The following is a 22,800-nucleotide window of genomic DNA, read 5'->3' as shown; positions in this document are numbered from 1 at the left end:
GATTTAAATGTTAATTATATGAATATAAAACTATAGATTAAAAAAAATTAATACGAATGAGATTCATATTAAAATTTAGGTTATGTGTGAGAATATTATTTGAATATGATTCAAATGAAATTAAATATTTGACATTTAATTATTAGTTATTATTATTATTGATTTAATTACATATTAAATTGGATTTTATATATATTTAAATCAAATAAAAAGAGAATAACTCTCAAAGGAAGTTATTCTACGAGGGGAGTGGTAACTCCCTCTCCAACCAACTCACTATCTTAATATTTTGTTATTGAGAATTTGGCGGAGAGTGTGTTAAAAGAAAATTACAAATTCTCTCTACCAAAAAGAATTCACTTAAAGATTTTACAGAAAAGAATTTCTCTGTAATACTCTTCTCTTCCAAAAAGGATCCCATCATCCTAATTATTATTCGGAGAATAGCAAGGAAACCGGTGTCCTATATATGACTGTACGGGGCATTTGTTGCTCTACATGAGATTGCGAAGAAGAAATTGTGGAAGAAAGTCTTCAAGGATAAGTCTTCTCATCTCTACATTTAAAAGCATGTTTATCATGTATATTATGAATCTCTGTTTTTCATATTTTTTCAAAATGAATTTCATTGACACATGCGTTCACGTACTTTTACTGAAGAATTCAATTCCTACTATGTTAGTCATAATTTGGAGCACATAAGTTATAACATTCAACACTGAATTGAAATATGGAACAAAGAAAGTTAGAAGTGGCTCAGACAAGTCGGACATCTTGAATTTCAAACTCATGCAGAAGAGAGGCATCAATCAAAGTTCATCTTAGATATACAATGAGATGGGAATTATATTTCCTTCCTTCAATTCTTAGAAAAAGGGACATTTTAGTGGATTTTTTAGCCTTTCGCCCTTTTTATACCTTTTACTAGCTATATCAGTATGCAAACTATATGGAACATTGAAAAGAAGGAAAACGCAAAAACATTGTGCGTGAATATGAAACGACTTAAATGTTTAATGTTTAGGTAAATAATATTGAGTTATTATTGTTGAAAGTAGGATTTTTAACCTAGGAGCATTTAAGTAATTGTCTTCATCCCTAGGGTTTTCTACTGTCTATTTATTCGCTATGTTCCCTTGTATTCAGTGTATCAATTCAATAATAAGAAAAAGATCTATATCGTGGTTTTTCTCCCTGTTCTAGGGTTTCCACGTAAGTTGTGTGTTGTTCTTGTTTTTCTCCTTTTCTCTTTTATATTTCATCATGGTATCAGAGCATGGCAACGAAACCCTAGCCGTCATCGACGAGAATCAACCGCAGACTTCTTCAGCAGCCTCTATAGGAACCGACGGAGCTCCAAACGTTGACATCAAAGCAGCTATTCAAGCGGCTGTGAAGGAATACCTCCAAGTCGCCCTACCACAGCTAATTCCAGCTGCCACTGCCCTCCAGCCGCCGTCGATGGAGGAACGATTCAGCCCAGCCGAGGTGTTCCAGCTGCTACGCGAGGGAGAGCTGACCGCTTCAGTCTAGATCGGAGCTGCGTTCAACGATCAGAGAAGGGCGATCACACCCAGCTGAGTTGGTGGATCACTGTAGATGGGAGCGCCGTTCGACAGCTAAGGACTTCTAATGGCGCCGAGCCGCGCCGGTGGGTTATTGTCGAGTCTCTCTTCTGTGCCGTTCGCGCCGCTCGTGCCAATCGCACCCAGCCCGATCGATCCAGTCCCAATCCTCGTGCGCCAAGCCGAGCCGACGATCATCTGCAGCCTCCGTTCGTAATCAACCCAGTCGACAGCTCGAGTCCAGCCCTCACGGCTGGTTCTGTTCCTGTCCAGCCGTCAATAGCTGCGTCCTTTTCAGCTGTGCCCAATCATGGTGGCTCGGCCCAATGTCTTGATGACGTTCAACGACGGTTGGCGTACCTCTAACAACAAATTTTAGACTTGGAAACAGCTCTTGGCATGAACCCTCAACCAGTCAACACGGAGAATCCGGTAAATTCGTTCTCTATTGTGCCCAATGCAACTTATTTATCTGGTTCAATGGGAAATTCTACAGGATTCCTCGTGGAAAAAAAATTAAATGGCAAAAATTATTTCTCCTGGTCCAAATCAGTCAGAATGGACTTAGAGGGACGACACAAATTTGGGTACTTGACAGGAGAGATTCCGAAGCCTATCCCGAATAATCCTTAAGAACGGATCTGGAAAAAGGAAGATTCATTATTACGTTCTATTCTCAATAATAGTATGGAACCACAGATTGGCAGACTATTATTGTATGCTGCAACTACCAAAGATATCTGGGAGACGACACGAGATCTGTATTCAAAGCGATAGAATGCATCTCGGCTATACACACTACACAAGTAGGTCCATGAGTGCAAACAAGGGACCATGGATGTCACATCCTATTTTAATAAACTGTCATTGTTTTGACAAGAGATGAACCTATGTCGAGAGATTGTCTGGAATTGTGCGCAAGATGGGGCTCAATACCTAAAACTTGAAGAAGCCGACCGCGTGCATGTTTTCTTGGTAGGATTGAACTCTAAATTTGATAATGTTCGAAGTCGCATATTGGGCCAACGACCTACCCCCTCTCTTAGAGAAGTTTGCTCGAGATACAACCGGATGAGGATAGGTCGTATGCTATGAATAACCCTGTTACTGTTACAACTGATGTAGTGACTTTTGTTACAAAGTCGCCGAGTGCCGATGGTGATAAAAATCCCCTCTTGTTTATGAGCATTGTAAGAAGCCATGACATACAAAGGATCGTGCTGGAAGTTGCATGGGAGACCCTCGAACAGCTGGCGGCGACAGTCTCATGACAAATCAAACACTAGTCGTGATCTCGTAAGTGACTTAGTTAATGAAAATACACAACATCAATCCTTAGCTAACAATAAGAACAATTTGAGTGTGGTTGGGGTGAGTGCTATTACACAATTAGGTACATTTCCCTCCTTTGGCCTTATTAGCATTAATGGCAAGAAACCCTGGATTGTAGATTCAAGGGCCATAGATCATCTTACCAGTTATTCAGATCTGTTTATTTCATACTGCCCGAGTGCAAGGAATGAATGTATTAGAATTGCAGACGGATCCTTTGCCCCGGTTGTAGGGAAAGGTCATACCTCCCCGTTTAACGGTTTAATACTGCGTGATACTCTGCATGTGCCTAAGATCTCATATAACCTTTTATATGTCAGTAAAATTACGAGGGATCTGAATTGCAATGCAATTTTCTCACCAGACTTTGTTTTGTTTTAGGATCTAAAATCGAGGATGACGATTGGCACTGCCTGACACATAGGGGGCTCTACTTCCTTTCTGACGACACTTATTCTAGGGATGATCATAGAACTGGTTTTATATCTTAAAATTTTTCTACTTCCGAGGATGACTTTATGTTATGACATTCTCATTTAGGACATCCAAAATTTCAATATATGAAGTATTTGTTTCCCCATTTATTTCGCAATGTTAGTATAGCCTCTTTAAATTGTGATGTGTGTATTCGAGCCAAACAAAGTCGTGTTCCTTTTCATTCTCAGCCTTATAAGCCTTCTAGTCTTTCACCCTAATTCATAGTGATGTCTGGGGCCCTTCACCAACTACCACCTCCACTGGAAAACATTGGTTCGTCACCTTTATAGACGACCACACTCGTCTTACTTGGGTCTTCTTACTCATTGATAAGTCTATGGTGTCATCCGTCTTCCAACAATTCTATACAACTGTTGAAACTCAGTTCAATGCAAAGATTGGAATTTTGAGGAGTGATAATGGGCGAGAGTTCTTTAACACCTCTATCCGAGACTTCCTTGTGTCTAAGGGGATTGTCCACCAAAGCTTGTGTGCCTGTATCTCCCAACAAAATGGAGTAGCCGAGCGTAAAAATCGTCATCTGGTGGAAATCGCCCAGTCCTTAATGTTGTCTGCCACTCTTCCTTCCTACATTTGGGGGGATACCATTCTTATTGTTGCCCACCTCATTAACCACATGCCCTCTTGTGTCCTTAACTTTCATAATCCCTTGGACCTATTCAAAGAATCTTATTCGACCATTCGCTTAATCTCTGATGTTCCCCTCCAGGTTTTCGGCTGCGTTGCTTTTGTTCATTCCCATGGCCCAAATCGCACAAAATTCACTCTACGTGCTCAGAAACATGTCTTGGTTGGGTATCCCCTCCACCAACATGGGTATAAGTGCTACCATCCGTCTTCTCGTAAGTATTTCGTCTCCCTGGACATTACCTTCCTCGAAGATAAACCTTTCTTTCCCGTTAGTCCTCTTCAGGGGGAGAGCTTGAATGAAGAGACTAACTGGTCCTCCTATACTGTTCCCTTAGAATCATATAGACTTCCTTTTCAAGTTCCCCATTCAAGAATGCATTTTTAACATCTAACTGGTGAAGCGGCCAATCTTTATTCACAGCAATAGACAACAACACCTGAATAGTATTGAGCCCCATCTTGCACACAATTCCAGACACTCTCTCGACATAGGTCCATCTCTTGCCAAAACAATGACAGTTTATTAAAATAGGATGTGACATCCATGGTCACTTGTTTACATTCATGGACCTGCTTGTGTAGTGTGTAGAGCCAAAATGCATTTTGTCGCTTTGAGTATAGATCTTGTGCCACCTCCCAGATATCTTTGGCAGTTGCAGCATACAGTAACAGTTTGCCAATCTGTGGTTCCATACTATTAATGAGAACTGAACGTAATAGCAAATCCTCCCCTTTCCAAATCTGTTCTTGAGGATCGCCTGGGATAGACTTCGGAATCTTTCATGTTAAGTACCCAAATTTGTGTCGTCCCTCTAAGGACATTCTAATCGATTGGGACCAGGAGAAATAATTTTGGCCATTTAATTTTTCTCCCACGAGGAATCCTGCAGAATTTTCCATTGAGCCAGATAAATAAGTTGCATTGGGAAAAATAGAAAACGAATTTACCGGATTCTCCATGTTGACTGGTTGAGGGTTCATGCCAAGAGTCGTTTCCAAGTCTAAAATTTGCTGTTGGAGGTATGCCAACCGTCGTCGAACGTCATCAGGGCATTGGGCCAAGCCGCCATGATTGGGCGCGGTTGAAAAGGATGCAGCTATTGATGGCTGGACAGGAACAGACGCAGTCGTGAGGGCTTGACTCGAGCTGCCGGCTAGGTTGATCACGAATGGAGGCTGCAGGTGATTGTCAGCTTGACTCGGCGCACGAGGAGGTAGTGACTGGATCGATCGAGCTGGGTACAATCGGCATGAGCGGTGTGGAAGAGAGACTTGGCAGCAACCAACCGGCGAGGCTCAACGCGATCGGAAGTCCCTGGCTATCGAACGACGCTCCCGTTTGTAGTGATCCACCGGCTCGGATGGGTGCGATCGCCTTTCTCTGATTGTCGAACGCGGCTCCGGTTTGGACTGAAGCGGCCGACTCTCCCTCGCGTAGTGGCTAGAACACCTCAACTGGGTTGAATCGTTCCTCCATCGATGGCGGCTGGAGGGCAGCAGCGGCTGGAATTAGCTGTGGTAGGGCGGCTTGGAGGTATTCCTTCACATCTGCTTGAATAGCTGCTTTGATGTCAATGCTTGGAGCTCCGTCGATTGCAATAGAGGCTGTTGAAAAAGTCTGTGGTTGATTCTCGTCGATGATGCCTAGGGTTTCATCACCATGCTCTGATACCATGATGAAATATAGAAGAGAAAAGGAGAAAATTGAGAATATACAGTTTACGTGGAAACCCTAGAACAGGGAGAAAAACCACGATATAGATCTTTTTCTTATTATTGAATTAATACACTGAATTCAAGGGAGCAGAGCGAATAAATTGACAGTAGGAAGCCCTAGAGATGAAGACAATTACTTAACTAACTAGTCCTCCTATGCTGTTCCCTTAGAATCAGCCCTTATTCCTCCTCCCAGCTCTGAAAATGTCTGTCCGATCCTTCCTACCAATTAGATTCCGTGGATAACCTACTATAGAAAGAATCTTAGAAAGGAAGTAGTGCCACCTGTTGAACCGCCGACTCCGGTCCATGAGTCAGACCTTGCATCAGGTCCAGGTACGTGTATTCCTGAAACTAATGATGTTGATATGTGTACGGAGATTGACAAATGCAAAGAGGATAAGGATGAAGGAAGTGGCAATATCGAAAATGTGACAGATGAGGAGACAATTGAGAATGATAGTAGTATGAAAAATATGCCAGCAAATGGTAATGATACTAGAACAGTTGGTGATGATGTGGAGGATATCGCTGAAATCCCTGATATGCAGATGACCAATCATGGTGTGAAACCTAGAGAATTGGAAAATCATGATGCGTCTTTCGACCTTCCTATAGCCCTAAGATAGGTACTCGTTCATGCACGAAGTATTCTATGCACAGCTACATGACATACAGTAATCTGTCACCCGGGTTTAAAGCTCTCACTACCAGCTTGGACACTGTCATGGTCCCGAGCAACATACGTGTAGCAATGGAGAGTCCTAAATGAAGATCTGCTGTTATGGAAGAAATGAGGGCTCTTGAGAAAAATGAAACTTAGGAACATGTGGTTTTGCCTGAAGGACATAGGACGGTTGGATGCAAATGGGTGTTCACCGTAAAGTACAAGTCAGATGGGACGATTGACCGGTATAAGGCCAGACTTGTTGCTAAAGGCTTCACTCAGACCTTCGGAGTAGATTACTCTGAAACGTTCTCTCCCATGGCCAAGCTCAACACTATTCGGGTGTTGTTGTCTATTGCTGTGAATAAAGATTGGTCGCTTCACCGGTTAGATGTCAAGAATGCATTCTTAAATGGGGAACTTGAAGAGGAAGTCTATATGAGTCCCCCCCGGGTTCGAGAGTCGGTTCAAACACAGGGTATGCAGACTGAGGAAGTCTTTATACGGGTTGAAACAATCTCGAAGAGCCTGGTTTGACAGATTCACCACATTTGTTAAAGCACAGGGATATAAACAAGTGCACTCAGATCACACACTGTTTACGAAAAAGTCAGGCTCAGTGAAGATTTCAGTCCTCATAGTGTACGTTGACGATATTGTTCTGTCTGGAGACAATGAAGTTGAAATTACGAGGCTTAAAACAAAAATGGCCAAAGAGTTTGAGATTAAAGACCTCGGTAAGCTGAGATACTTCCTTGGAATGGAAGTGGCCCGATCAAAAGAAAGTATTTCAATGTCGCAACAGAAATATACACTGAACTTACTCAAAGAAACTGGCGTGACTGGTTGTAAACCAGTTGACACACCCGTGGAGTATAATGTAAAGCTCGGTGATACAAATAACAAAATTCTTGTTAACAAGGAAAGGTATCAACGATTAGTTGGGAAGTTAATCTACTTATCCCACACAAGACCCGATATTTCATATGCAATGAGTGTTGTAAGTCAGTTTATGCAGGCTCCCTATGAGGAACATATGACTGTTGTTGAACGTATCCTTCGGTACTTGAAGGAGACTCCTGGTAAGGGCCTGATGTTCAGAAAGTCCAATAAAAGGTCTATCGAAGCGTATACCGACTCTGACTGGGCAGCTCTGTTGTTGATAGAAAGTCGACATCTGGGTACTGCACCTTCGTCTAGGGTAATCTAGTCACCTGGCAAAGTAAGAAATAAGGGGTTATTGCCAGGAGTAGCGCTGAGGCTGAATATAGGGCCATGAGCTTAAGGATTTGTGAAGAAATCTGGCTGAAGAAAGTGTTGTCTGATCTTCACCAAGATAGTGAGTCTTAAATGAAATTGTTTTGTGATAATAAAGCAGCAATAACTATCGCAAACAATCCAGTCCAACATGACAGAACCAAACATATAGAAATTGACAAACACTTCATCAAAGAGAGACTGGATAGTGGAAGCATTTGCATTACCTATATTCCTTCAAATCAACAAGTGATAGATGTGCTCACCAAGGGGTTACTTAGACCAAGTTTTTATTATTGTATCAGCAAGTTAGGCCTTAATGATATTTATGCCCCAACTTGAAGGGGAGTGTTGAAAGTAAGATTTTTAACCTAGGGGCATTTAAGTAATTGTCTTCATCCCTAAGGCTCCTTACTGTCTATTTATTCGCTCTGTTCCCTTGTATTCAGTTTATCAATTCAATAATAAGAAAAAGATCTATATCATGGTTTTTCTCCCTATTCTAGGGTTTCCACGTAAGCTGTGTGTTGTTCTTTATCATGGTTGTATTCAGTGTATCAATTTAATAATAAGAAAAAGATCTATATCATGGTTTTTCTCCCTGTTCTAGGGTTTCCACGTAAGCTGTGTGTCGTTCTCGTTTTTCTCCTTTTATCTTCTATATTTCATCAATTATTCTAATTTTTTTAGTGGACTGTGCATTTCAGTGAAGTATATAAATGTCACAGAGTAAAAACTCACTATACTTTCCTTTCACTCCCTCGTAGTCAACCTACTCTTTACTTGGGACACTCAAGACAATACTAAAGAATGCAATGCACTTGGACAAAACACAACAAAAATGGCCAAGGGGGGAGTTCCTCAATTTTAATTTTTCCTTTTCTTTCAAAACTTACCAGACAAGAAAAATGTTGCGTGAGCCTTCCGCAAGTTAAAGCTACACTTTTTATAGTACAATCTTTCCACCTATGTCCCCCACTTCTAGGATGGTTAGAGAGATGCAATGGTCCACTAAACCTATTTTTAGTAAACCATAACTTCCATCCCTAATTTTAGCCTCAAATATTTCATGCACTTCAAATTTTCGATTTTTAGGAATTTTCCCTATTCTCCCAATTCTTTAGGCTACTTTTTTTTAGGCTAGTTGATTTAGGGAGTAAGGCTACTTGCTCTCTACCCCCAAAATGCCTCCACTAAAGTTTTACATCTTCTTCTACTAACACTGTGCTCATTGAGCTTCTAAATATCGTGGAGTGGTCATGAGTGCCCATTTGTGCTCATGTTTCCTCATGCACTACATGCTATCTGTGGTTGAGCTCAGTTGAACTGGTAGTGTGCTCTAAAGAGGAAGAGTTAGCCTAAATAAGAGCTACACGAATAGATGATTATTTAAGGAGAGACTCAATGGTACTTGACTCAAGGGGAGGATGGTTGGAGAGTGTGACCAAAGTCTCATATTGGCTAAAGAAGGGGAAGATCATTAGATATATAACTATACAAGTGAGGACAACTATCTCTATTCGCGTGAGGCCTTTTCAGTGATTCAAAAAGCAAAATCATGAGGGTTTATACCTAAAGTGGACAATATCATATACCAATGTAGAGATACAATGAGGGTTTTTGTCTATAACAAGTGGTATTAAACATAGGTTGGCTTAATAGTAGGTAGCTAGGTTTCCCAAATCCTATGTTTAGGAAATGAACAACTGGGCAGAGTGCCAAACTTTGCAATTCGGAATAAGACCTACCACATTCTTTTGATGTAATTATGGAAATTGGTACCAAAGGGAGACGAATGGGACCATCAGGATCTAGGTGGTGCCATTACTTGCAAAAGGGCTTGGTAGATGACCAAGATGGTTTAAGAAGTTAGTCACATCACTTCTAAAACTTTGTTGGTGACTCATGTCTCCTACAATGTTGCTCCTAAAGATCATCAATCGAGAGACAAAGAAGCCTTCATGGAAGCATTCTAAGCGCTCAAGGCTGGGACTACCAAAACGCGATTCTTCAATGAAGTGGCCTATTTCTTGAGAGGATAGTGAAGTTTTGAAAGTAACGTATCTTAAATTGAAGGGTGGGACATTTGATTCAAGAAATGTGTTAGGCCTCATCCCCTCATAATTTATCAATATAAGAGAAGAGGCAAAAAGAACTTATCCAAGGAGGCAACTTAGTTATTTGGAGTAAGGGACCTCAATGAAAATGTTGAGTTGGAACCAAAGAGAATTTATCGTGTGGTTTGCAAAGTAGTATAAGAGTTGAGTCATATTTTGATATTTTTTTTTTATGCTTTTTGGTTTTCAAGTTCCTTCTCGAGAGTGTGAGGAAGAATTGTATTTCCTTGAGGCAAACTATCATTTACATTTCAATGAAATTGTGAGGAAAAATCTATTAGACCCTCGATTATTAAAATATATAAGAGAAGGGGTAGAAGAGAAATTACACCAAAGATTACAAATGAGGAAGGGAATAATCATGAAAGGGAAATAACCGTATGGAAAGAAGGAGGGAAAAATCAAGAAAAAGAGAAATAACCGTATGGAGAGAGGGAGGGACCACTGAGGTGTTATAAAACCCAATTAAGGAAGAAGGAAGGGGCCGAACCTATTTTGGGGAAAAGCTAAAGTAGCTTTTGGAAAGGAGAGATCGGCAACCCTCTCGAATTGGCTGGATTTCTGTTATTTTGTTTTATTTTTTTTAACTCCTTGAATCACTGTAAGGAGATTTCCTATTGTACTTTTTTGTTTTTGTCAGTGTTCTGGCCTTATTGGTTATTTCTTATATTAATACTACTATATTAGAGCTCGAGACTCTGTTCTTTGTCCTGGTTGTTGGGTTTGTTGAGTGCAGGAATTAGATACCTAACAAATTGGTATCAGAGCCCTAAAATCCTGGGACGAACAAGGAAAATGACACAGAAAAAATAGAGAAGAGGATGGAGGCGAACGAGAAAAGAAATCACTAGCATGAAGGATATGGTTTTGGGCCTTTGTAAAAGTATAGAAAACTTACCGAGGAGGTGAGGGAGAACGACTTGATCTGGAGGGGTAGTGAGTCTAGTGTTACTGATGGATCTAGGCTCAAGATGAAGGGAAAATGGATGAAGTTGATTCAAGTCAGAGTCAGGGAGCGGGAGGATAGGACAAGAGAAAATACAAACGTCAAGAGATGTCAGTTTTCGCAGGGGAAAATCTCGAATCCTGAGTGCATAGAGCAAAACACTATTTTGAAATACATGAATTGAGTAATGCTGAGAAGGTGAAGGTGGTGGTCGTCAGCTTTGCTCCCATACGAGGTCGACTGGTTTAAGTGGAGCCACAATCGTCGATCGATATCGACATGGGATGAGTTAAAGAAAAGGATGTTCAAGCATTTTCATCCGACGGCCGAAGGAAGTTTGGGAGCAAGGCTGCTCCGAATCAAACAAAAGGGAAGTTACGTAGACCATATGAAGAAATTTGTGACATACTCAGCGCCGTTACCAAAGATGGCGGAGAGCGTGCTTACGGATGCATTTTTTAATGGACTTGAGCCATCTCTGTAGGCCAAGGTCAAAAGTAGACACCTGGTGGGCCTGGATGAGTGTATGAAGGAAGCCCAGTTAGTCAACAATTGAAACTTGGCACTAAAGTTGGCATTGAGCGATTTAGGAATTATTGGGCCTTCAAAAGGCGAAGCCCAAGCCCAAAGTGCGAATAGATCAAATAATCATACAACCAAACCAAACCCTAAAGGATCAGATATGGGATCGACGAGACATGTATCAATTTCGATCAAGGAAAATTTTGTGAAGAAGGAACCACCAGTAAAATGATTGTTGGACAGTGTGTGAACGGCTGGAGAAGGGATTATGTTTCCGGTGCAATGATAAGTATTCGCAAGGCCACGTTGTAAGGTCAGGGATAATCGAGAACTAATGTCATTCATCACGAACGAAGACGAGGAGGGCAAAGAAAACGAAACAAAAAAAATCGAAGCAGAGGAAACACCAGAACTAGATTCGATTAAGATTGTGGAAGATGCAAAAATTTCCTTACGTTCAATGATAGGGTTTCTCAAGAGAGGAACGATGAAATTGAAGGGAACGATAAAGGGAAAAGAAGTTGTTGTATTGATCAATTGTGGTGCAACCCACATTTTTGTCAATCAAATATTGATAGACGAACTGAAGCTTACAACAACAACCACTGCAAAATATGGCATTACTATAGGCAATGGGAAAAATATCTAAGAAATTAGAGAAGAGCTAACAAGTTGCTGGCAACCGAGGAAACAATGGCATTGTTGTCCAAGAGCATTGAGAGACTGAACATCCAAGTAGAACAACAACAATGAACCTTTGATGATATACGAAAGGTTTTGGCCACACTGCCCATGGAAATAGCAAAACACGATCTTTGAATTCCACAGTGGTTGAGGACTCGAGTCGAAAGATGAAATCAGGGGACTAATCAAGCGGTCTGCACCAAATAGAGGAAGAAACCAACAAGACCAAGCTTAAAAAGAAGTTTTAAGATGAAGGAGGTGACTAGAGTAAATTTAAGAAATTGGAGATGTTGGTTTTTAGAGGTGTGGATTCAAATTCTTGGCTTGAATTGAGGGAACTGAGATTACTTGTTGTGCATGTGTCCGATGAAGAATTGGAGTTGCACAAAGAAGTTGAAATAAGAGAAGAGACGCTGGAATTGAATATGTTGACATTGGATGAAGAAACATCGCCGATTGCCGAACTTTTTGTGAATTCGGTTGTGGGATTGACAAACCCTCAAACAATGAAGATTAAAGGGGAGGTCAAAGGAGAATCGGTGGTGGTATTAGTTGACTGTGGAGCTACCCATAACTTCATATTAGAAGGATTAGCGAATCGTCTGTAGTTGGAAATCACGGAAACAAAAAATTACGGAGTAGTTTTGGGGTTGGGAACCGCAGTGCGGGGTAAGGGAGTATGCAAGAATGTGGAAATGAGGTTGGGTGATTGGAAGGTGAATGATAGCTTCCTGCTGCTAGAGTTTGTTGATTTGATTTTGGGGATGCAGTGGTTACATTCTTTGGGGAAAACAAAGGTTGATTGGCGGAATCTCACAATGGCATTTGCTCATGAGGGTCGAAAGATTACTTTGCAGGGGGATCCAAGTCTGACGAAGGCAAGAATCAGTCTGAAATGTATGGTGAAAACCTAGGAGGCTAAAGATCAAGGATTATTAGTTGAATGTAGAATGATAAGTGGAGATGAGTCTACGACAGAGCATGGGGGAAGCGAGGAAGCCAACTCAATACCAGAATCTCTTTCAATCCTGTTAAACAAGTTTCAGGACATATTTGAATGGCCAGAGGAGTTGCCCTCTCATCGGAGTATAGAGCATCATATTCACTTGAAGGAAGGAACCAGTCCACTAAATATTCATCCATACAGATATGCATAGCATCAGAAGGCTGAGATGGAGAAATTGGTCGAAGAAATGTTAGATTCGGACATCATTAGATCAAGCACCAACCCCTACTCTAGCCCTGTGTGGATTACCGTGCTCTCAACACTGCCACCATTCCAGACAAATTTCCAATTCTTGTGGTGGAAGAACTTTTTGACGAATTAAATGGAGCTGCTCTCTTCTCTAAGTTGGATTTGAAGTCAGACTATCATCAAATAAGGACGAATCCGCAGGATGTTGAGAAGACTGCCTTCCGGACACATGAAGGCCATTATGAATTTTTTGTAATGCCTTTCGATTTAACTAATGCACCTTCCATATTTCAAGCACTGATGAATAATATATTCAGGCCTTACTTACGCCATTTTGTGTTAGTATTCTTTGATGATATACTTGTGTATAGTAGAAATCTAGGAGAGCATTTGCAGCATCTAGAAGTGGTATTATCAGTATTAAGGGAACATGAACTTTATGCTAATAAGAAGAAGTGTCAGTTTGCAAAAGATAGAGTGGAATATTTAGGGCATATCATTTCAAAGCAAGGGGTGGAGGTCAATCCGGAGAAGGTGAGGGCAATGTTGGAGTGGCCGATGCCTAAAACAATGAAGGAGGTGTGGGGGTTCTTGGGATTGTCTGGCTATTACCGAAGGTTCGTACAAAACTATGGCAGTATAGCGGCTACTTTGACACATATTGTGAAAGGAGGAACTTTTCAATGGATAGAGGATGCTCAGTATGCTTTTGAGAAGCTTAAAACTACTATGATAACACTACCCATGTTAGTTACCTGATTTCAGCATACCCTTTGAGGTAGAGACCGATGCTTCGAGGTATGGCATAGGTGCGGTGCTAGTGTAGTAGAGATGACAGGTAGCTTTTTACAACCATACTCTATCATTGAGAGACCATGCGAAACAGGTATATGAGAGGGAGTTGTTAACCGTTGTCATGGTCGTGCAGAGATGGGACCTTATTTGTTAGGAAGACGATTTGTCATCAAAACGGATCAGAAAGCATTGAAGTTTTTACTTGAACAGAGGACGATATAGCCGCAACATCAAAAATGGGTAGCTAAATTGCTTGGTTATGATTTTGAAGTAGTCTATCGTCTCGGATTAGAGAATGGGGTCGTGGATGCACTATCCAGAGTGAAGATGGAGGCTCATTTGGCCCAGTTATCGGCCCCTACTTTAATTGATAGGGCTGTAATTCAGAAGGAAGTAGAGCAAGATGATCGGTTACAAAGAATTAAAGGCCGAGTACTGAGGAAGGAGGATAGAGTACAAAATTTTTCTCTCCATCAGAGCGTGCTGAAGTATAAAGGGAGGTTAGTACTTTCCAATACCTCGTCTTTGATACCTACAATCTTGCATACATATCATGACTCTGTGTTTGGTGGCCACTTGGGATTCCTGAGGACATACAAGAGAATATCTGGAGAGCTGTATTGGGAAGGAATGAAGAGAGCTATTAAGAAGTATGTGGAAAAATGTGTGGTTTGCCAGAAGAATAAATTGATGAACTTGTCACCAGCAGGGTTATTAATGCCACTCCCTATTCCTGATGTTGTATGGGCTGACATATCGATGGATTTCATTGAAGGATTACCTTAGGCCAAGGGGTATGATGTGATTTTAGTGGTAGTCGATAGATTGAGCAAGTATGCTCATTTCTTGCCTTCAAAACATCCTCTGAACGTTGATGTTGTAGCAAATGTATTTTGTAGAGAAGTAATAAAGATGCACGGAATACTGGTATAATACTACGTATAATGCCTCCACTGGCTTTTCCCCTTTTCAGATTGTATATGGATGTCAACCTCTAGTGTTGATTTACTGTGGAGATGATTTCACTGGGAATGCGACTTTGGACCAACAAATGCAGGATAGGGATGCTGCACTGCGAGTACTTAAGGAGCATTTGAGGGTGGCTCAAGAGAAAATGAAGAAGTTTGTGGATAGGAAACGACGGGATATAGAATTTCAAGTTGGGGATTGGGTATGGCTGAAGTTGCGTCCCTATCACCAAATTTCAGTTCGGAAAAAACGGTGTGTGAAATTATCTCCCAAGTATTATGGGCCATATCAGGTGATTGACAGGGTGGGATTAGTAGCTTACAAGTTGGAGCTTCCATCAACAATGTCGATCCATCGAGTTTTTCATGTGTCACAACTAAAAAAGGTGGTTGGACAGCTAGAAGGAAAGTCATCTGTAGATCCTTTAGCCAATGAAAATCATACTTGGCTACCTGAACCAGAGGTTGTATTGAGCTCTTGACCTGGGTTGTCACATCGGGGACGTGAAGTTTTGGTGAAATGGAAAGGACTGCCAGAGCATGAGGCGACTTGGGAGGTATTGGATGATTTCCAGACTCAATTTCTGGAATTTTACCTTGAGGACAAGGTAAAGGTGGAGGGGGAGGTAATGATAGGCCTCCAATTATCCTGCAATATCAAAGAAGAAGAATAGAGGAAATAAGGGAAAATCGGTGGTTGAGTCAGTTAAGGAGGTTGGGGACCACATCTAAACTACTTTCAATTCTGTTAGGAGAAGTTGGGGTTTAAAAGAAAAAAGAAACCGAAAGAGAAGGCATTGAAGGTTGAATAGAGTAAGGGAAGTGAGCTCTCGAGGGTGGGAGTTCGGGAAAGTTTATCGTGTAGAATCAGTCACAGAGTGTCACTCATTGCCTACTTCATCTACTAGGCGATCGTGTAGAAGAGCTTCAGCAATCATGTAGTGTTGGTGAGCGATCGCGTAGTGTCTGTAAGCAATCGTATAGCGTTAGTAAGCAATTGTGTAGTGTTGGTGAGCGATCGTGTAGAGTTTGTAAGCGATTGTGNACATCCTCTGAACGTTGATGTTGTAGCAAATGTATTTTGTAGAGAAGTAATAAAGATGCACGGGGTGTCGAAGTCAATTGTCTCGGACCGAGACAAGGTGTTTGTGAGTCACTTCTGATAGGAGTTGTTCCGGCTGTCGGGTACTAAGCTCTATCGCAGCACAACATATCATCCTCAGTCGTCAGACAGAAGTGGTAAACCGTAGTGTGGAAATGTATTTTGAGGTGCTTCTGTGGGGAGTGTCCTGAAGAATGGATTAACTAGTTGCATTGGGCGGAATACTGATATAATACTACGTATAATGCTTCCACTGGCTTTTCCCCTTTTCAGATTGTGTATAGACGTCAACCCCCAGTGTTGATTTACTATGGGGATGATTGCACTGTGAATGCGACTTTGGACCAACAAATGCGAGACCGGGATGCTGCACTGAGAGTACGTAAGGAGTATTTGAGGGTGGCTCAAGAGAAAAAGAAGAAGTTTGCAGATAGGAAATGACGGGATATAGAATTTCAAGTTGGGGATTGGGTATGGCTGAAGTTGTGTCCCTATCGCCAAATTTCAGTTCGGCAAAAGCGGTATGTGAAATTATCTCCCAAGTATTATGTCACACCCAAGTATTATGGGCCATATCAGGTGATTGACATGGTGGGATTAGTAGCTTACAAGTTAGAGCTTCCATCAACAGTGTTGATCCATCTAGTTTTTCATGTGTCGCAACTCAAAAAGGTGGTTGGATAGCCAGAGGGAAAATCATCTGTCGATCCTTTAGTCAATGAAAATCATACTTGGCTACCTGAACCAAAGGTTGTATGGAGTTCTCGACCAGGGTTGTCACATCGAGGACGTGAAGTTTTGGTGAAGTGGAAAGGACTGCCAGAGCATAAGGCAACTTGGGAGGTATTGGATGATTTCCATAATCAATTTCCAGAATTTTACCTTGAGGACAAGGTAAAGGTGGAGGGGTAATGATAGGCCTCCAATTATACTGCAATATCAAAGAAGAAAGAATAGAGAAAATTGGCGATTGAGTCGGTTAAGGAGGTTAGGGACCACAGCTAAACTACTTTCAATTCTGTTGAGGGAAGTTGGGGTTTAAAAGAAGAAAGAAACGAAAAGAGAAGGCATAGAAGATTGAATATCTTGAGTAAGGGAAGTGAGCTCTCGAGGGTGGGAGTTCGAGAAAGTCTATCGTGTAGAATCAGTCGAGGAGTGCCGCTCATCGCCTACTTCATCTACTAGGTGATCGTGTAGAAGAGCTTTAGCGATCATGTAGTGTTGTTAAGCGATCGCGTAGTGTATATAAGCGATCGTATAGCGTTAGTAAGTGATCATGTAGAGTTTGTAAGCAATCGTGTAGTGAATGTAAATGATCGTTTAGTGTTTGTAAGCGATCGCGTAGCAATAGTAAGCGATCGTATAGTTGTTGAATTGACACTCATCGTTTAATAAAGAGCAAGTTCATCGTTTAGTAGTTATGTTGTGCGATTGTGTCAACTCACTTAATCGATAAATATCTTTTAAAAGATCAGTTTCCTATCACTTTTTTGCGACGATAAGTATTCCCAAATCCGTAAACTCACTAATTCTAAGAAATTAACTGTATTTGTGATTAGTTTTTAGGAAGTAGGGCTAGACTGGTATTGGTCTAAAAGAGGAAAGGGAATCATTTAAGGATTTGAAAATGAAGCTACTTGAGCAATTCCAATTGCCTCGCAAGGCACCGTGTGTGGTCAGCTCTTGAAAATAAAACATGAGACCACCATTGAAGCTTATCGAAACTTGTTTGACAAGTTAGTGGAGCCTTTATCGCATTTAACCAATGAGGTTCTGGAGAAATACCTTCGTGAACAGGTTGGATCCTATAATTATATATGAGGTGGAAATGTTGGGAGCCTGTTGGGCTAGCAAGCATCTGAATAGCCCAGGGGGAAGAAGACTGTGAGTTGACTTGGGCTGAGGCCAGTCACGAAGCCAGAATGGAGGTAAAGCCCAAGTACTTAGCCCTAAATAAAAAGGATAGCACAAAGCAAACAGAGACTATTCTGATGCACACAATCACTTTGAGAGAGGCAACTGTGCTAAGGGCCAAATGGGATGGTTTGATGTGACAATTGACGAATGTTGAGTTCCAATCGCAAAAGGAAAAAAGGGTGTTTTTGGTGCGAAGAAACATATACAGTGGGTCATCGGTGTAAGGCAAAGGAGTCGAGAGAACTCGAACATTGAATGTTTATGGTCATACTAACATCGAATTCTTCTTAGATATTGATTGGGCAGGATCTAAGGAAGAATAAAGATCGACCTCAAGATATTTATATTTTGTATTTGTTGGTGGTATGGTATTTTGGTTTCTTAAAAGAGTAAGAAGCAAAAATGTGGTATCAAGTTCAAGTGTTGAATCAGGATATAAAGCAATGACAGTCTATTGTGAACTTGTTTGGATATATCAACTTCGTATTGAATTCGAAATTGATATCACAACACCAACCAAATTATAGTGTGATAATCAAGGACCCTTCACTTGCATCTAATACAATATTTTATGAGAGGACTAAACACAACCATTTTGTACATGAGAAAATTTAGCAAGGATTGACATCCATCGACTATGTGAAGACCGGAGAACAGTTAGGAGATATCTTCATAAAAGTGTTGAACTTAGCACATATTGATTATCTCTATAACGAATTGGGAGTGGTTAACATGTATGCTCTAACTTGAAGGGTAGTATTATAATGCTAATATTAGTATTACTATATCATTGTAAATATCCTTGTCATATTGTCCTTTCCTGTCTTTTAACCTTCTCTTACTTAGGTTACTCTAGTATACTTGTATATACATAAATCTTCGGTGAATGGAATAATATAATTTTGATTCTCTTAAACCTTAGTGTATACCGTTTGTTAAACCCTTAGTCTTGAGGCATGTGGCTAGGCTTGGCGACCCTTGCATGAGCCAATGGCACGATGTGTGAGACGACACACTAGAGAACAAAGACAAGGCCAAGCGGTGAAAAAAATGTATAGAGGAGACGCATACCTTAGGGGAACGCAGATGGGTGGCCAACATCCTCACGACCAGAAAGATGACACAGCAAGCATACACTAGCAAGCGTGAGTGAATGCGCAACACCCAGGGGTCAAACGTTGGTTATGTTTGGGGCATGCATCTAGGTGGAATTTGGTTGAGTGCTGGTGGAATAGGAACTCTAATGAAAGCACTTGGAGTGGGGAGCAAGATTCCAAGTCAAAACATCCCTCAAGGATAGGAAGAAGACTTGGGCAAAGAATAAAATGGGCAAAGTCAAAAGACTTGGTGCTCAAATTTCAGGAAGTAGGTTTACTAAATGTAGATAGTCTGACCTTGTATTCACCAACCTCCCTAGAAATCTGGAGATTTTAGCGGAGAGATTGTCGTACGAAATGGGAGAGCTCCAACTTGTATAAGCATCTCACTCACACAATAGTTCTCTTGTGTAGTGAGCTGTCAGAGGAAAGGAAAATTTTGGTGAATCCTACTGTTGGCTAATTGTGTGGTTGTTTGTTCGTTGTGCTTGCATTCTTCTGAGAGTAGTCTTAAGGAACTTGGGCATAAGTAGACGGACAAAGGTGCGAGTAAAAGCTATTTTTGTTTTTACTTTCAAAGTTCTATCCATGCTTAACAAAAAGGGGAGATGAATTGTAAATGCAACTTACCCCAGGGAATAACTGGAAATTCCCATTCTTGAACTGGAACAGTGATGAGATATGAAGCAACCTACACACATGAGGGGGAGAGGGAGTTAATGAATAATTAGAAACGTTCTGATTTCATTCCTAAAAATACGTACCAAGATGGCAGCAGCTAAAGAATAAGGAGAACTGTAAAACACAGATGTCTCCTCTTTTTCATATAGTAGATCCATTACGTCCATGCATGCTTCCCAGTTCACAAGCTCCCCAACTTTTGCTACTTTCCTGAATTTAGTACCAGGAAGATAAAAACTAAAAAGAAGCCAAGAACAATCCGATGGCAATTATCCAAGACTAAATGACAGTCGATTTGGGAGAGTTAGCAAAAAATCTTACTTCAATTGAATAAGAAGTTCCTCAAGAAATATAAAAGTGATATTCGCAGTACCAATCTCGAACTTCAATATCTATAGAAGATAAACATATATCATCTGGACCCAACTAGAATGAGGTAAGAAACATCTTTGGATCATGAGCAATACCTGCATGAATAGGACCTCCTACAGAACTTTCATCATCAGTAGGTAGGGATATGACTGCAAGAGAAAGAAATTCTAAAACCACTATGGAAACAGCAACTTACTGCATCCAATAAATCCCGTGTCATGAAGTGTTGTTCTTTAATCATCTTATCCCCAAAAGACTTCAGAAGTTTTATAGAAAGAGGATGAGAAGTGTGCAACTGCAAAAAAATTAGTATAGTTGTATTCATGAAAAAGTAAGGCACTAATCTTCAGAAGGAGGAGAAAGAAGAACCAACTTTGCTAGATATCCATAAGGAAGCAAGTGCAAATAACTGCAAATTGCTTTCTGTGATTGGTTGCAGAAGCCAATATCTTGAGTCATTGCTGCAGGTGGTGAATCTTTTGAAGCAAATAGCAATGCTTAAAAGGTGAGTATGACTTTTGGATGGCAACTCTAACCAATCAAAAGTACTTAAATCTTCCCAGCATTTCGTTAGAAAATCAAAGGTGATCTTGAGAAGTCTAAAATGCTAAAAAGTACTAAAAAGTGCTTTCAGAAGAAGCAGTTAGTGCATATTTATGAATGATTTTTTTTTTTTCATTTTTTAAAATGGAAACAAAAAATTTCATAGATATGAAGTGCTCCAAAATACAAGATCTCCAAATAGAAGACAAACACAACAACTGAAGACCACAGGCCAAAAAGAAACTAAGGGAGATAGTCCCTTAAGAAACTAAGAGACAAACTGAACCAAGACAAATCAGGCCAAACATAGAGAAACATCAAACCAAAAAACTAACAAGAATGAACCGCAAAAGATAAAAAACCTCTAAAAAAAGGTTTGGGAGTGATTTTTTTTAACGGTGAAAATCACTTTTTCATGTTTAAAATTACTCCAAAACACACTTTTAATCACTTAAAATCAATTCAATGTTTAATTTTACACTTTTAATCACTTTCTTCATACTACTAAAATTCATTTTGAATAATTTAAAGCATGTTTTGAGTGATATTGAAAATGACAAAAATGATTTTAACTATTTTAGAATTACTCGCCTTGAATTAGTATACTTCCAAACATGCTTAGAAAAGCAACAAAACACTATTTTTCAAACTCCTAATAGAGATGGAAAATTTTCATTAGACAAATGCTAGGTAAAATTATCACTAGATAAGCAGCAATCTTCTCAAAAGCAAAGCCAGAGGCGTTCAAAGAAATATATAATTTCTCCAAATTGTTAATCAGGAAATGATAACAATTCCAAACCTAATTCAAACAACAGTAACATTCATAACATTAAACCAACGACACTAGTAGAATCGAACAATAGTGCTCCGTTCGATGATGCCCTTCACATTCCTATAACCATATTATGCACGCATTAAACTAGATACTACTTATTCATCTAAATGGTTCCAAAAATCGAATGCGTCAAGAACTAGAAAGTGCTAAAAATTACCCAGAAAGCGATCGGTAGAATCTATCAGCGAAAAGCGACAACGCAGAATATTTGACGATTGGAGCCACTTCAAGATCCTTGTAAGAAAATAGATTCAAAGCAGAAACAAAAGTAAGTAAAATTAGAACTAGAAATTGGGGAAAAAAGTTTCCAAAAAATTGGAATCTGAAATTTGCTGTACTTCAGCGTTGTATTATGCGAACTTAAAATAAAATTTAAGAAGAAAACAAAGAAGAAAAGATTGTTGAGAGTGAAGGAAGATTCACATGAGCAGATTGAATTAGGAATTTCACGACGCGAATTCTGAGAATCGGTAACTTTCCACTCTCCATCGCTGCCCTGCTTCTTCCCACCAATCTTTTGCTAGTTGCATATGCATGCCAACGTTTACGATGTTACTATCACGATTTGGCATTTTGTGTGTTTTTTTTTATCTTTTTGTTTTTGTGCCTTTCTTTATTTTGAAAAAAAATTCCCTTTTTAGTTCCGAATTTTAAAAAATATATACGTTTCATCTCTGAATTTCTAAAATATATCTTTTCAATCTCGAGTTTTCTTAAAATAAGTTCAGTTGGTCTTTAAATTTTTAAAATATACTTTTTTAATTTTTAAAATTTTAAAAATAGATTTAAAAGATCTATATTGTAATTTCCTTATTAATATTTCAAATTAAAAAGTTAATTTCTTAAAAATTACCTCTTCTCTCTAAAATGATTTTTTAGAAATATTTTTATAATTCAAAATTTCATATAATTATAAAGAAATGAAAATAAAATATAGTTCAGAGACCTTTTAAACATATTCTTAAAAAATTGAGAACTAAAAAGATATATTTTGAAAACTCAGGGATCAAATGTATCTATTCTTAAAAATTCAAGAACGAGAAAGATACGTTTGAAAATTCAATTACTAAATATACATATTCTTCAAAATTTGAAAACTAAAAAAATAATTTATCCTCCATGGGACATTTTAGCTAACAAACACATTAATAAATTTAGAATATGCAATTGCATAATTGCTAAAGTGCATCACAAACTCATGGATGCATATATAATAAAACATTTAAATGATACTAATGCCAATAAATGTAGGTGTTTTCTATTATATACAAGAACCCTAGAGGACATAGATTGTGCTTGGAGCAAACTAACAAACAATCCAAGGGCAGATAAAATATAACAAATGCTAATTTTTTCAC

At 39.7% G+C, this 22,800-nt stretch overlaps 1 protein-coding gene across 3 annotated transcripts in view; it reads right to left on the bottom strand.

The window, feature by feature from the left end:
- LOC120082122 (cyclin-J18) overlaps positions 1-22,006 on the bottom strand; it is a 28,689-nt gene extending 6,683 nt beyond the window's left edge. For 2 of the 3 annotated variants that reach the window (XM_039037360.1, XM_039037359.1), the window contains exons 1-8: positions 21,866-22,006; positions 21,600-21,676; positions 20,435-20,537; positions 20,258-20,356; positions 20,157-20,174; positions 20,011-20,081; positions 19,773-19,899; positions 19,639-19,699 (exon numbers count right to left, since the gene is read on the bottom strand). In XM_039037360.1, coding sequence (XP_038893288.1) covers positions 19,639-19,699; positions 19,773-19,899; positions 20,011-20,081; positions 20,157-20,174; positions 20,258-20,356; positions 20,435-20,537; positions 21,600-21,676; positions 21,866-21,931 — 622 coding nt within the window. In that variant the 5' untranslated portion in view covers positions 21,932-22,006. Of the gene's footprint in view, positions 1-5,626; positions 7,623-19,638; positions 19,700-19,772; positions 19,900-20,010; positions 20,082-20,156; positions 20,175-20,257; positions 20,357-20,434; positions 20,538-21,599; positions 21,677-21,865 lie in introns of those variants that run through there. The other variant, XM_039037361.1, reaches the window with a different exon arrangement.
- Positions 22,007-22,800: the final 794 nt, after the last annotated feature.

This window comes from Benincasa hispida, chromosome 7 (assembly GCF_009727055.1).
Source record: "Benincasa hispida cultivar B227 chromosome 7, ASM972705v1, whole genome shotgun sequence".
Lineage (NCBI taxonomy): Eukaryota > Viridiplantae > Streptophyta > Magnoliopsida > Cucurbitales > Cucurbitaceae > Benincasa > Benincasa hispida.
Note: the sequence above shows the minus strand (reverse complement) of the source record. Positions and strands in the feature narration are given on the sequence as shown.